We start from the raw sequence: 13,145 nt of genomic DNA, 5'->3' as shown, positions 1-13,145 counted from the left end.
ATACATCCATCCCTATTTTATGCTAGTTTCTATGGGGTACCCTGGCCCCTGTTTTCCTTGTATACTTGAGGACACACACAAACAGGTTTTATGATCCTATGAATGCTATAATAGAGGTATGACTCAGAAGACAAAACAACTAAAAGCGCTTGGCCAGCATGGGGGTGGAGAGAGTGAAGACTGTCCATAGGAAGGAAATTTGAAAGATGGGCAGATGTGGAGAAAGGGCATTCCAAAGAGGGAAAAAGTCAAGTCACATCCTCTTCTGAAGTGTTCACAGGGTTAGATGGCAGGAAAGAGAAAGGGGAAAGAGTGGAACACGTTGTTTGGTATAGTAGGTGGAGAAAGTGGACTGAGGTCTTTCCCTGGAAACACTTTATTTATTAATTATTATTATTGTTACTATTATTATTTTAGCAAGAGGAGTGACATGAAGAGATTTCTCTTTTTGGAAGATAATTCTGGGCAATCTGGAGGGTGGAAGGAGTTGGACAAGACTGCAGTACATAAACTAGTCAAAAGAAAATGATGGTTGGTAGAGTGGAAGAGAGAAGAGGGCCATACTGGAGTCATTTCTTGAGTGAGATTGGACTTGAGGGAGAATAAAGGATGACTTATGGAGATAAAGTATTTCTCCTTTTATCTCTTTTCCCATAATCTCCTCAAATGAACTAAAAAAATAAAAGGACAAATTGGTAGAAATGCCTTGCAATAATTTCCCATATCTACAAAGAATTTCTACAGAACGAAAATAGGTTAAGGACATGAAAGGTAATGAAGAAGAAATATAAATGTCTAGTAAACACCAAAAGTTATTCTATGAAAAGTTATTCTATTTCACTAATTAGATTTTTTCAACACCCAGATTGGCCTTTTATTTTTTTCTTTTTTTGTACTGGGGCATGAACCCAGAGGTAGTTTACCACTGAACTACACACCAGCCCTTTTTATTTTTATTTTAAGAGGGTCTCACTAAGTCACTTAGTCTGGCCTCAAACTTGGGATCCCCTGTCTCAGTGCCTCCTGAATAGCTGAGAGTTCAGGTGAGCAACATCGCTCCTGGCATTTTTTCTTTTTCTTTTTTTCTTTCTTTCTTTTTTTTTTTTTTTTTTTGAGACAGAGTCTCTCTATGTTGCCAAAGCTGGTCTCAGACTCTTGAGCTCACCAGGCATGGTGGTGCATGCCTGCAATCCCAGCTATTGGTGAGGCTGAGGCGGGAGGATCATAAATTCAAGGCCAGCCTGGGCAACTTAATGAGACTCTCTCAAAAATGAAAAATAATGAAAAAGGGATGTAGCTCAGTGGAAAAGTGCCCTGAGTTCAATCCCAGTACTGCCAACAAACAAAACAATAACAACAGCAAAACAAAAACTCCTGGGCTCAAGATATCTCCTGAGAGACAGTATTTCATTGTCATTACTTTTGTTTTTTGTTTTGTGCAGTGCTGGAGATCCAAGGACCTACCAACTAAGCTACATCTTCAGCATCTTGATTGAAAGCCACAGAAGGGCTTTAAGGTGGAAGTGACAAAAGCTTATATACATGGGCGCCTGCTGCAGTGGTGCACACCTATAATCCCATCAGTTCCAGAGGCTGAGGCAGGAGGATCTAGAGTTCAAAGTCAGCCTCAGCAACTTAGCAAGGTGCTAAGCAACTTAGTGAGACTCTGTCTCAAAATTAAAAAAAATAAAAAGGACTGGGGATGTGGCTCAGTGGTTAAGCTCCCTGGGTTCAATCCCTAGTAGCAAATACAACATCCCCCCCCCACCCCCACACACACAAAGAACCACTAAAACCCCCAAAAATCAAAATCCTCTGGTTATTGTGTGGAGGGACTAGGAAGCAAAAGGGAGGCAGAAAACAATGAATAAACCTTTGTAAGAGCTTATAAGAAGCCAGGTGAGGGAGAATGGTGAGTTAGACCAGAGTGACACCGGAGATGGAGAAATGAAAAAAATTAGCCCTCTTGAGTTAATGTATTTCAGAAGCAGAATATCAGGATTTGAAGAATTGGATAGAGGTCTAGCAGAAAAAAGGATGACTCTTGTATTTGAATCTAACCATCACTCAATACAGAATGAGGTATTGGGGTGTTCATTTATAATGTATTGGTGAAAAATTGGTGCAAAAATTCATCAATAGGAACTATTAGATCGTAGCAGCTTAAAGACGCTCACGATATATGAATTAAAAAGCCAAGTGCACACCCTCTTGTTGTAAGATAAACTATTCATTAATGTGTTTGTGCATGGATTAATATTAGGAAAATACACACGTTACTGGGGGAATGCCTTTGGAAAAGAGAAGGTTTTCTTTATAGTTGATGCCCTCCGTATAGTTTTAATTTGTTTTTCAAAGGCACGTATATTATATCATTTCCGGACTTGAAAGTGTGGTTAAAAATGTGATTTCAGACAAGCGGTTTCTTAAATAGGTAATACCAAATCCCAGAACGAAGGTGTCTAAAACTGTTTAAAGGAAAATTTTCGGATTTCAGCGCCTTTTGTCCGGACCACGTGTTTACTAAGGACCACAAGCCAGCCTCCGTCCCGCCCCGGGCGGGCCTTATAGGCCATCCCGGAACACCGGAGATGCTACACTCCCGCTGCCTCAGCCCCGGGGCCCCTCCACCCCGCGCATGCTCCCACTCAGCCTGAGCCCGGGAGTCCACCTCCATTCAGCCAGTGCGCAGGATCACAACCCCCTCCGTAAGCCCCCTTCTCAAGACGCGTCTGTCGCGGTGTGTTGGCGTCATCGCGCCACGCCACCAGTAGAGCCCGGGGAAGATGGCGGCAGCCGTTCTTAGTGGGCCCTCAGCGGGCTCCCCGGCTGGGGTTCCCGGGGGAGCCGGGGGTCTCTCGGCGATGAACTCGGGCCCACGTCTTCGTCTGCTGCTGCTGGAGAGCGTTTCCGGTTTGCTGCAGCCGCGAACGGGGTCTACCGTTGCTCCTGTGCATCCCCCAGTCTGTTCTGTTCCACATTTGCCCGGGCTCATGTGCCTATTGCGGTTGCATGGGACGGTGGGCGGGGCCCAGGTAAGTCTGAGCTCGCGTGCTCGGGGCTCTGTGGGAAGGTTGGCAAGGCACCCGAGGGCCAGGATTACGCTGCACCGAAGCTGCAGTAGGGAGGTTGAGGGGAGAACGGCAGAAAGCGAATCCAGCCATCATTTCAGACTAGGTTCACGTCTTTCCCCTTTATCCGCCGTTTCTCTAGGGGAAAAATTAGGCCTCATTTTTCTGTTGCTAGGCTATTTGGTAGGCACTCCGGAATGGAGTCACTTCCAGGCCTTGTCACTGAATAATTGAATGATCTCCAGTCCCGTTTTCTTATGGAGATACCTGTTTTGGGGATTGTTTCCACAGAGTTAACGGACATATTCAACGGATAAATATTTACGTGGTCTTACTGAAAGCCGAAGGCTGTACTAGGCTCTCCATTTACAGACATGATGGCGATGAGCAATGCGCAGTGAAACGCGATGAAAATTGAATCCTAGCAGGGAACCTCTAACCTAATCCGGAGAATTGTCGAGATTTTCCAAGGGAACTGGAATGTAAAATGAGACCTTATGGATGAGTAGGGGTTGGGTAAGGAAAGAAAATGGGAGAGGGTTTTTAGAGGAAAACTCATGTGGGAAGGCCCTGGGGTAGGAAAGAACTGAAAAGGTTATTGTCCAGAGACTCAGAGGTGGAGGGAAAGCGTGAGTAGAGAGTCAAGTGTCATATTGAATACTTTCTTCCTCACACACCTTACCATGAGCACTCTATCAAATCCTGCTGCTTCCCCATAGATTTTCATTCAGCAAATATTTATTGGGTATGGGTTATATGTAACATATTGTTCCTATCTCTAGGTAGATAAATTAGACATGGGTCTTTTCCCTAAGAATTTCTAGTTTAGTTAAGAACAGAAATGAAGGTAAGTAAAAGGGCCTGGAACTTGAGAAGAGAGATACATTGTTTGATCAACCCATTTAAGCTTAATCACCGACTTGACTTTCCCATGGTACCACAAATTTAACAGTTTCAAAATGGTACTACTCCAGGACAGTGCACAATTTCTAGTTCGGATTATAGCAAAATCTTCTCCTTGTCTTCTTACTACCTGAACAGTAGTTGGAGTGAACTTTCTTGCTTGTTTTTTCTTTTTTGGTGTACTGGGAGTTGAATCCAGGACCTAACACATTAGTAGGCAAGCACTGAGTTATATCCCAAGCCATTTCTTTTTGGGTACCGGGGATTGAACTTAGGGACACTTAACCACTGGGCCACATCCTCAGCCTTGTTTTGTATTTTATTTAGAGACAGGATCTCACTGAGTTGCTTAGCACCTCACTTTGCTGAGGCTGGCTTTGAACTCTCCATCCTCCTGCCTCAGCCTCCTGAGCTGCTGGGATTACAGGCGTGTGCCTCTGTACCCAGCTTAAATTTTATTTTGAGGCTGGTCTCAGTAAGTTGCCAGACTGGCCTCAAACCTGCCATCCTGAGTAGGTGGAATTATAGTATGGATCACCATGCCCAGCAATGAATGAGCTTTCTAAAGTAACTTCTGTTTCTGTTTGCTGCCTTTAAAAATCCTTCAGTACCTGGGCTTTCTTTCTTTCTTTTTTTTTAAATTTCATTTCAGGGCCTTTATTCTTCTCTTGAAATCCCTCCGTGAGCTGCCTTGGCTCTTGCCTCAAATCTTTTCAGTTCTTTGCTTGTTCCTAACCACCTATGATTAAGAAATGTTTATTACATTGTTTCTTTCATTTATATAGTATATTCAACCTCTCTTCTCTGCAGGAGCACAGCTAGGCTTAGATTTGTTTTATTTTTGTTTATAACTGAAAGAAAAATCTTATGGAAATATTCAGACATACACAGATAATGTTTCTAATCATTCCACCCTGAGCTGTCTCTATCACCCAAATTTAACAATGAACATTTTAGCAGTTTTGTTTCATTCCTTCTCAGCTCTGCCCCCTCCCAAGCAAATCCCAGATATTTCTCCTGTAACTATATGCTCTTTGAAGGACAGTGGTTTTTCTTTTCTGCCTTGTATCCCTAGGGCTTAGTAGTGTTCTGTTCTAGCCAGTAGCTAAATATCAGTAAGATTAGAGCATTCTTCTGCTTGAAACTCTGCAGTAACTTACCATTGCATGAGGCTGTACATGGCATGTTTACCTCTTGAACTCATCTCATAGGACACTCTGCTTGTCTTAATTGTGTTCCAGCCACCGAGGCTTATCTAATTTCTAGGATACACAGAGGCCATTGCTTATTAATTTTTTTTTAACTCTTTGCTGGGAAATTCCTGGCAAAGTGAGCTTTTTTAAACTTAGATCTCAAATGTCACCATTTCAGAGGAATCTTTCCTGACCACTGTTGTAAAGTAGCCCCTTTTATTTCAGTTATCTCTTTCATTTTATCCTATTTCTTTCCTAGCATTTACCACTATTTGAAAGAAGAAAATTTATCTACTTATCATTTTCTAAGTTTTCTCTTCCCTTCATTCCCAGTTTAAATTCGGTGATCCATTGTGATCAATTCCTTTGCTCTTCTTGACTTGCATTTACTTGGTAAGTGTTAAATCCAATTCTAACTTATTTTGTTCCTGCATCTTCACAGCTCAGTATAACTAGAGAAAACCGTGAGTCCTTGCTTTATGATTCCACTTTAAATTCATGGCCATTGTCCTCAGAAGTGGACTTTTAGTGTTGCCCAGCAAACCTGTTACAGTCCCACTTTCCTAGACAACTGTTTTGTACCTTCTTCAAACCTCTCCTAATATTTTTTGTTTTTTCCCTACTAATTTTCTACATTTTCACTCTTACTTGGTGACATCATGGAGAAAGGAGAAATGGATGGATGGGAATTTCCATAGACTCCCACCACCATATTTACCAGCTTACCTGTGACAAATGCTTTGCCTTCCCCCCGTTACTAGTGATGAGCTGTCCATACTCTTACATAAGGCTGGTTCCTCTGCATGTGTACTAGACACTTTCCCTTACCACTTACACAGAACCTTGTTTCAGCAGATCTCTACTCCACCATCATCAACTTCCCCTATTCGCTGGTGGATTATTTTCATCAGTATATAACTCAAAGCTGCTTTAAAAAAAATTACCCTCCAGTTCCTGTCCCATTTTTATATTTTATTTTATGGCAAAACTCCTCAAAATAATTCTCTATACTTGATTGCTTCCATTCTTCTTTTTTTTAAACATTAAAGTTCACAGAAAAGTAGAAAGATTAAAAGAAATCCTACATATCCTTTACCCACAAGTCAACATTTAATTCATTTAATTTATTTATTTGCAGTACTGTAATTGAACCCAGGGTTCTTTTACCACTGAATCTTTACTTCAGCCCTTTCATTAAATTTTTTAAAAATTTATAGTCTTACTAAGTTGCCCAGTTTGGCTTCAAATTTGCAATCATCTTGCCTCAGCCTCCTAAGTAGCTGGGATTACAGGTGTGCACCACCACACCTGGCCCAATACTCTTTAAAAAGGTCAAAATCAACTTGATGGTGGTGGCTTCTGTCCTTAATTCCAGGAATTCAGGAGTCTGAGGTAGGAGGATTGCAAGTTTGAGGCCAAACTGGACAACTTGGTGAGACCCTATCTCAAAATCAAAAGGATTAGAGATGTATTTCAATGTGGTAAAGTGCCCTTGGGTTTAGTCTCTAGTACTAAAAAGAAAAACAAAACAGTACAGGATAGTTGTTTTGTAAGATGCCCTTCCATTTGGTTTTTCTGGGTTTTCCTTAGATTGAGATTGTGCATTTTCAGCAGGAGTTCTGCAGAAGTTATGGTGTGTCATTCTTGGAGCATCCACATCAGGAGGCATATATTGTCTATTTTTTTCCATGTTGATATATTAATTTTCATCTCTGGGTTAAGATGTATTTTCTAGGTTTCTCAACTATAAACTTATGATTTTTCTATTTGTAATTAATAGATATCTTGGGAGATGATTTAAATGTCCTGTGTCTTAACCTTTCATCTGTTTTGCCATCCATTAAAGTTCCTTCCCAGAATAGATTATTACTATGATGATTATTTCATTGGGCTAATTTGTTCAGCCACTTTGCCAAAACACTTTTTTTGGGTGATCTGGTAACTCTTGAAGGTAATCCTAGTGACCATTAAGAGAGTAAGTTCATGGGTCAAATTTGAGTCCTTATGTTACTTGACCCATCTATATCATTCAGTATAGTTGATTGTTCCTTCCTTTGTTTTGGGGGGAGTACCAGGGATTGAACCTGGGTATACTTAGCCACTGAGCCACATCCCTAGCCCTTTTTTATTTTTTATTTTGAGACAGGGTCTCGCTAAATTGCTGATGCTGGCTTTGAACTTGGGATCCTCTTACCTCTCTCATCCTCCCCAGCTGCTGGGATTATAGGTGTGTGCCACCGTGTGTCTGAATCCTTCCTTCTTAAAAGACTTTCTTTATTTGGCTTCTGGGATAGCACTCTCTCAAATCTCCTCCTACCACACTGTTTACTCCTTTCCAGTCTTTTCCAGTAAAGACTAGTTCTTCCTTATTTCTTTGACCTCTATAAAGGTTAAAGTTCCCAGGAACCCAATCTTCACACTGCTTCTTTGCTTTATTTATTCCGTTTATTTATTTCTGCTATATTTATTTCATTGGTGAACTGATCCAATGTCATGACCAAAAACTCCCAAATTCACATCTTAACCAGGAATTCTTGTAACTCCAGACTTGTCTACCCAGTGCCTGTTTGGCGTTTCCATTTTGATGCTAAATAAATACCACAGATTTAACATACCTGAAACTAAATTCCTGATTCTTACCTCCAAGACCTACTTCTCCTGAATCATTCCCCTTAGTAAATGGCACCTCTGTCTAATTATCAAGTGATAAACTTTGAGGTTATCTTTGACTTCTCTCAGTATCTCCCATCCATATCCAGTATGCATATTCATATCAAATTCCATTAGCTTTACCTTCAGAATTTAATTGGATTTTAACAGCTTTTTATCCACACTCTTACCAGGTTACAAAGAGATAATACTGGGATCAAACCAGGGCCTCATACATGCTACGCAAGAGCTCTACCACTAAGCTACATCCCGGCCATTTTTATTTATTTTTTTATTTTGAGACAGTGTCTCACCACGTTTTGCAGGTTGGCCTTGTATTTGTGATCTTCCTGCTTTAACTTCTGGAGTAGCTAATAGGTTATAGTATTCACCAGTATAATCTGGTATGTCTGTCTTTGTTTATTTACTTATTTTAACCATAAGTCAGATAATGTCACTTTTCTGCTTAATTCTCTCCTTTAAAAAAAAGTTTTTATTGAAATGTGATTCATATACTGTATAGTTTACTCATTTAAAGGGTACAATAGTTTTTGTTTTTTTTTTGTGCGTGTGTGTGTGTGTGTGTGTGTTTGTGCTGGGAATTGAACTCAGGGCCTTGTGCAGGCCCTCTTCCAACTGAGCTGTATCCCCAGCCCCAATACAATGTTTGTTTGTTTTTTTTTGTATTTGCAGAGTTGTGCAACCATCACTGTGTTTTGAACGTTTTCATCACTCTATATAGGAACGTTGTACCCATTGATAGTCCCTATTTCCCATCAACCCCTCTCTGACTGCTTCCAGCCATAGGTGACCATTAGTCTACTTCTATAATTTTTTTTTTTTGTGTGTGTGTGGTCACTGGTACTGGGGATTGAACCCAGGGACACTCTCCTACTGAGCTACATCCCAGCCCTTTTTACTTTTTAGACAGGGCCTTGTGAAATTGATGGATATTTGAATTATTTCTACTTTTTCATTGTTAGAATAATACTGTTTTGAACTATATACAAGTTATTGTGAGCACATGTTTTCATTTTATGTAATATTTTAGTTAATTTTGTGCATAAAACAACCTAGGAGTGGAATTTCTGGGTCATGTATTCACTCTGCATATAACCCCATTTTTGTTGTTGTTGTTGTTCTGGGGATTGAACCCAGGGATACTCTATCACTGTACCACTGAGCCACATTTCCAGCCTTTTTATTTTTTCTTTTGAGACAAGATCTCATTAAGTTGTTGAGGCTAACCTTGGCTTCGCGATCCTCCTATCTCAGCCTCCGAAATATCTAGGATTACCCAGCACCTGGCTTATGCATATTGTTTTGAGGAACTGCCAGATTGTTTTTTCCAAAATGACCATCTTGCATTTTTATCAGTAGCATATGAGGGTGTGTCTTGTTCTCATTTGTCTTTAGATCTCTGCCTACACAGACTTTCAAGAGAGGACTTTTGTGCCCATTTTACTACTTAAGTACTATCTCCCTTCCTACTCAGAGCACTGCTTTCCTTCTTTACTCTGCTTTATTCTTTCTTTAAACATTTAGCACCATCTGACATATATGTACTGGAACATTTTATTGTTATTATTTTTGGTACTGGAGATTGAACCTGGGGTGCTTTACCACTAAGCTACATCCCCAGTTCTTTTTATTTTGAGACAGGGTCTTGCTAAATTGCTGAGGCTGGTCTTAAACCTGGTTCTTCCTGCCTCAGCCTCCCACTTTGTGCTGGCATTACAAGTGTGTGCCACTGCAGCCAGCTTATGTAATATTTTAGTTAATTTTGTGCATAAAACAAAGTTTGGGTACATTGAACTGTAAAGAAGTGAAGCTGACGCTCTTAGTCATCCATGTGGACAATCTGTGGTTGCTTGGTATCACCATCATTTGTGGCAATGAATTTATATGCTAAGCAATCATTTCTTATACTTATTAATACTTAAGTACTTTGCAGTGAAAAATATGATATGACACACCATTAATACAGTAAGTGATAAGGAAGCAGCACAAAAATATCATCAAAATCCCTGCATTGAGTCAGGTGTGGCGTCACATGCCTGTAATCCCAGCAGCTCAGGAAGCTGAGGCAGGAGTATCACAAGTTCAGAGCCAGCCTCAGCAACAGTGAGGCACTGAGCAACTCAATGAAACCCTGTCTCTAAATAAAATACAATAAAGGGTTGGGAATGTGGCTCAGTGGTTGAGTGCCCTGGAGTTCAGTCCCTGGTACCCACAGGAAAAAAGAAAGCAAGAAAAGCCCTGCATCAGTTATTGAATACCAGTATCTGCAAATAATGGCACCTACATGTGTTTTCATTGAAAGGTTACTGTGTACTGTTTTAGTGTTTTTTTTTTTTTAAGTGAGCACAAACATGTGAAACAGCTGCAAGACTAGGAAGTGGGTCCTGAAGGAATGAGAATGCATTTTTTTGGATGACTTTTTGAAATGTTTCCTCTAGTCATCTGCCCCATTAACATTTTTTGTTTTAGAAGTCTCTCTTTGATTTTACAAATGGACATGATTTCTTATTCAGTTATGAATGCATATTGCTTTAGTCCTTAAGTAAATCCTTCACACATTTTCACCATGTCATCTGTAGGTACATTTTCCCCAATATTAACATCATCTTCATCATCACTGTTATCATGAACACCTATGTGTGCTGTAAGTAAATACACATGCTTTTTTCTTATTATGGTTACCTATAGAGGTATCTGCTTTTTTAAAATTTTCAACAATATCTTTACATTAGAGAGCAGAGAATAAGCAGCAAAATAAAACACTGAGTATTGCATGTAATCCATGTGGAGCATTGTGAGGAACCTGTCATTGGCTGGTCTGGCCTTCATGCCTCCATTTTACAACCTTTTTTGGGTAGGCTTATGTGGGGGAAATTTGAGCTGTGGGAAAGAGAATTACAGCTGAAGGGGGCTGAGAGGGTCCTCTTTTTTTCCCCTTGGGGGCACTGCATAAGCTACTGTATACCTGTTTTAACTGGCCCCATCACATAAGGTCAGGTGTGGAATTTTCCACTTGTGTCATGCCAGCACTCAAAATGTTTTGGATTTTAGATATTTGAGTTAGGAATGCTCAACCTGTTTTTATTTCATCAGTTCTTTATTTTCTGTCTCTACCTAGAAAGTAAACTATCCAGCATCTAAGACAATGTCACATTTGAATAAACATTTATTGAGCTATATGTTCCTTCACCTGACCCAGTACATGATGTGTGTTCAGAAAGATGCATGATGTGTGTTCAGAGAATGAGTGATGCTGGGCATGGTGGCACATTCCTGTAATTCCCAGCAACTCGAAAGGCTGAGGCAGGAGGATTGTAAATTCAAAGCCAGCTTCAGCAATTTAGGGAGACCTTGTCTCAAAAAAAAAATTAAAAGGGCTGGGGATGCAGCTCAGTGGTAATGTACCTCTGGGTTTAATACCCAGTATGAAGAAAAACAGAAACAATGAGTGTTGTATACCATTAGGAAGATACAGGTGCCATGAGGGGGGGGGGTCTGGTCCTTCTGCCAGTAGAGAAGTTGTCTGTGGGAGGGCCAATGAGGAAACCTCTTTCATGGGCTTCCACAGTATGAGAGGATGGGGAGCCTTGGAGGGAAGACTCTGGCTGAGTAATCTGTGATGTCCTCTTTACAGCTGTATGGAAATCAGGAACGGGAGAGGATTTGCTTGGGTATGAAGGCAGAAGGATGGGGAATGAGTTCAGTGTCCCTTCAGCTATGGTTTCTGGATATCTCTATGCTGAGTGCTTTCCAGGGATCCGAGGTGAACCTGACCCATTGTTGAAGACTAATGGAGGGATGAGTTTGGCTCTTCTTGGATAGCTCTGATTTGTTGGGTGTGGTATGGTGGAAGGGATCAGGCAAATTAGAAGTTGAGGAAGAGCTCAGAGGCTGATATGAGTGTTACCCACAGGAGAAGAGGACACAGGTGAAAGGCCTCTAGAGGGATGATCTTTTGGCTTCAAAGGAACTGTAACTTCAGAAAGGATTTTGGATGTGCTGGGACAGGGAAAGCTTGGAGAATTCTGCTTGTGTTTAATGTCCTATTACCTAACTTCTTTTTTCTAGAATCTTTCAGCCCTTGGAGCATTGGTGAGTCTCAGTAATGCGCGTCTAGGTTCCATCAAAACTCGGTAAGTCTTTTAACACTTTTTTCTCCCCCTTGATATTAAGAATTGAAGCCAGGGGTGCTAAACCACTGAGCCATATCCTCAGCCCTTTTTTATTTTGAGACAGCTTAGGGTATCACTAAATTGCAGAGGCTAGCTTTGAATTAAGCTTCCTGCCTCAGCCTCCTGAGCTGTTGAGATTATAGGCCATGTGCCACCATGCCTGGCTCTTTGGCCTTTTTGATTTTTTGTTTTGAGACAGGGTCTTGCTAAATTGCTCAGGGCTTTACTAAATTGCTAAAGCTGATCTTGACTTTGAGATCCTCCTGCCTCAGCCTCCCAAGTTGCGGGGATTATAGGTGTGTGGACCACCACACCTGGCTTCCCCCTCCTCCTCTTCAGGGGTATGTTCCCTTAGGGAGTGAACTGTATATACACCTGTCCATCTATTATCACCACTCTGTGGATTCAAAAGATTTCTCCATTTCCAGAAGGGTGGGAAGTTTCTTTCTGATTGTGAGCTCTCCTTGAGTTGAATCTACCCTTTCCAGTTTCCAAGTTTCTATTCTTTACCTGGGCCTCCTTTCTTTCCTTGCTGGCCCCACCTTACCTTAGGTCCTCCAAGCATTTCAGGAGGTGGAAAGCACAATGGATCTGGGGTTGAAGTCTTTTATTAGAGCCCATGAGAATAAAAGTGCAGTCAATAGCCCCCACCCACTGTGTCACACCCTTCTTGCTTGTAAGGTTCGAGGGCCTGTGTCTGCTGTCCCTGCTGGTGGGGGAGAGCCCTACAGAGATGTTCCAGCAGCACTGTGTGTCCTGGCTTCGTAGCATTCAGCAGGTGTTGCAGGTAAGGATTCAGCTGCCTACTGCCCTCTCCTTTTCCCACCTGATCCTTCTCCTGGGTCTGGTATTTTTTGTGTGTGTGTGTGTGCCTGGGACATTTAGTTCTGAGGACAGAATGATTAGAGAAGCAATTTCCTGAAAATAGGGAGATTAAACTTGAAATAGAAACATCCTTTCAAACTTTTTTTTTTGATATTTTTATCTGCTGGCTTATTTTAATTCATCTGATCTATCACACACTGTAACCTTTGACAGCTTCACTCCTTAGTTAGCTTTTGTAATGAATGTCATCGCTAATATTCCTTTTTCTGGGTTTGTTTTGGTCTACTCCTTTGTCGTCCCCCCCCCCCCCC

General features: G+C 41.2%; 1 protein-coding gene across 1 annotated transcript in view; it reads left to right on the top strand.

Moving 5' to 3' along the window:
• The first annotated feature begins 2,578 nt into the window (after positions 1-2,578).
• Pelp1 (proline, glutamate and leucine rich protein 1) overlaps positions 2,579-13,145 on the top strand; it is a 26,509-nt gene continuing 15,942 nt past the window's right edge. The window contains exons 1-3 of the mRNA XM_015505979.2: positions 2,579-3,035; positions 11,906-11,970; positions 12,691-12,796. Of these exons, the coding sequence (XP_015361465.1) occupies positions 2,787-3,035; positions 11,906-11,970; positions 12,691-12,796 (420 nt within the window). The 5' untranslated portion in view covers positions 2,579-2,786. The remainder of the gene's footprint in view (positions 3,036-11,905; positions 11,971-12,690; positions 12,797-13,145) is intronic.

Source organism: Marmota marmota, unplaced genomic scaffold (assembly GCF_001458135.2).
Source record: "Marmota marmota marmota unplaced genomic scaffold, marMar, whole genome shotgun sequence".
Classification (NCBI taxonomy): domain Eukaryota; kingdom Metazoa; phylum Chordata; class Mammalia; order Rodentia; family Sciuridae; genus Marmota; species Marmota marmota.
The sequence above is the reverse complement of the archived record's forward strand: the minus strand, read 5'-3'. Positions and strand labels throughout refer to the sequence as shown.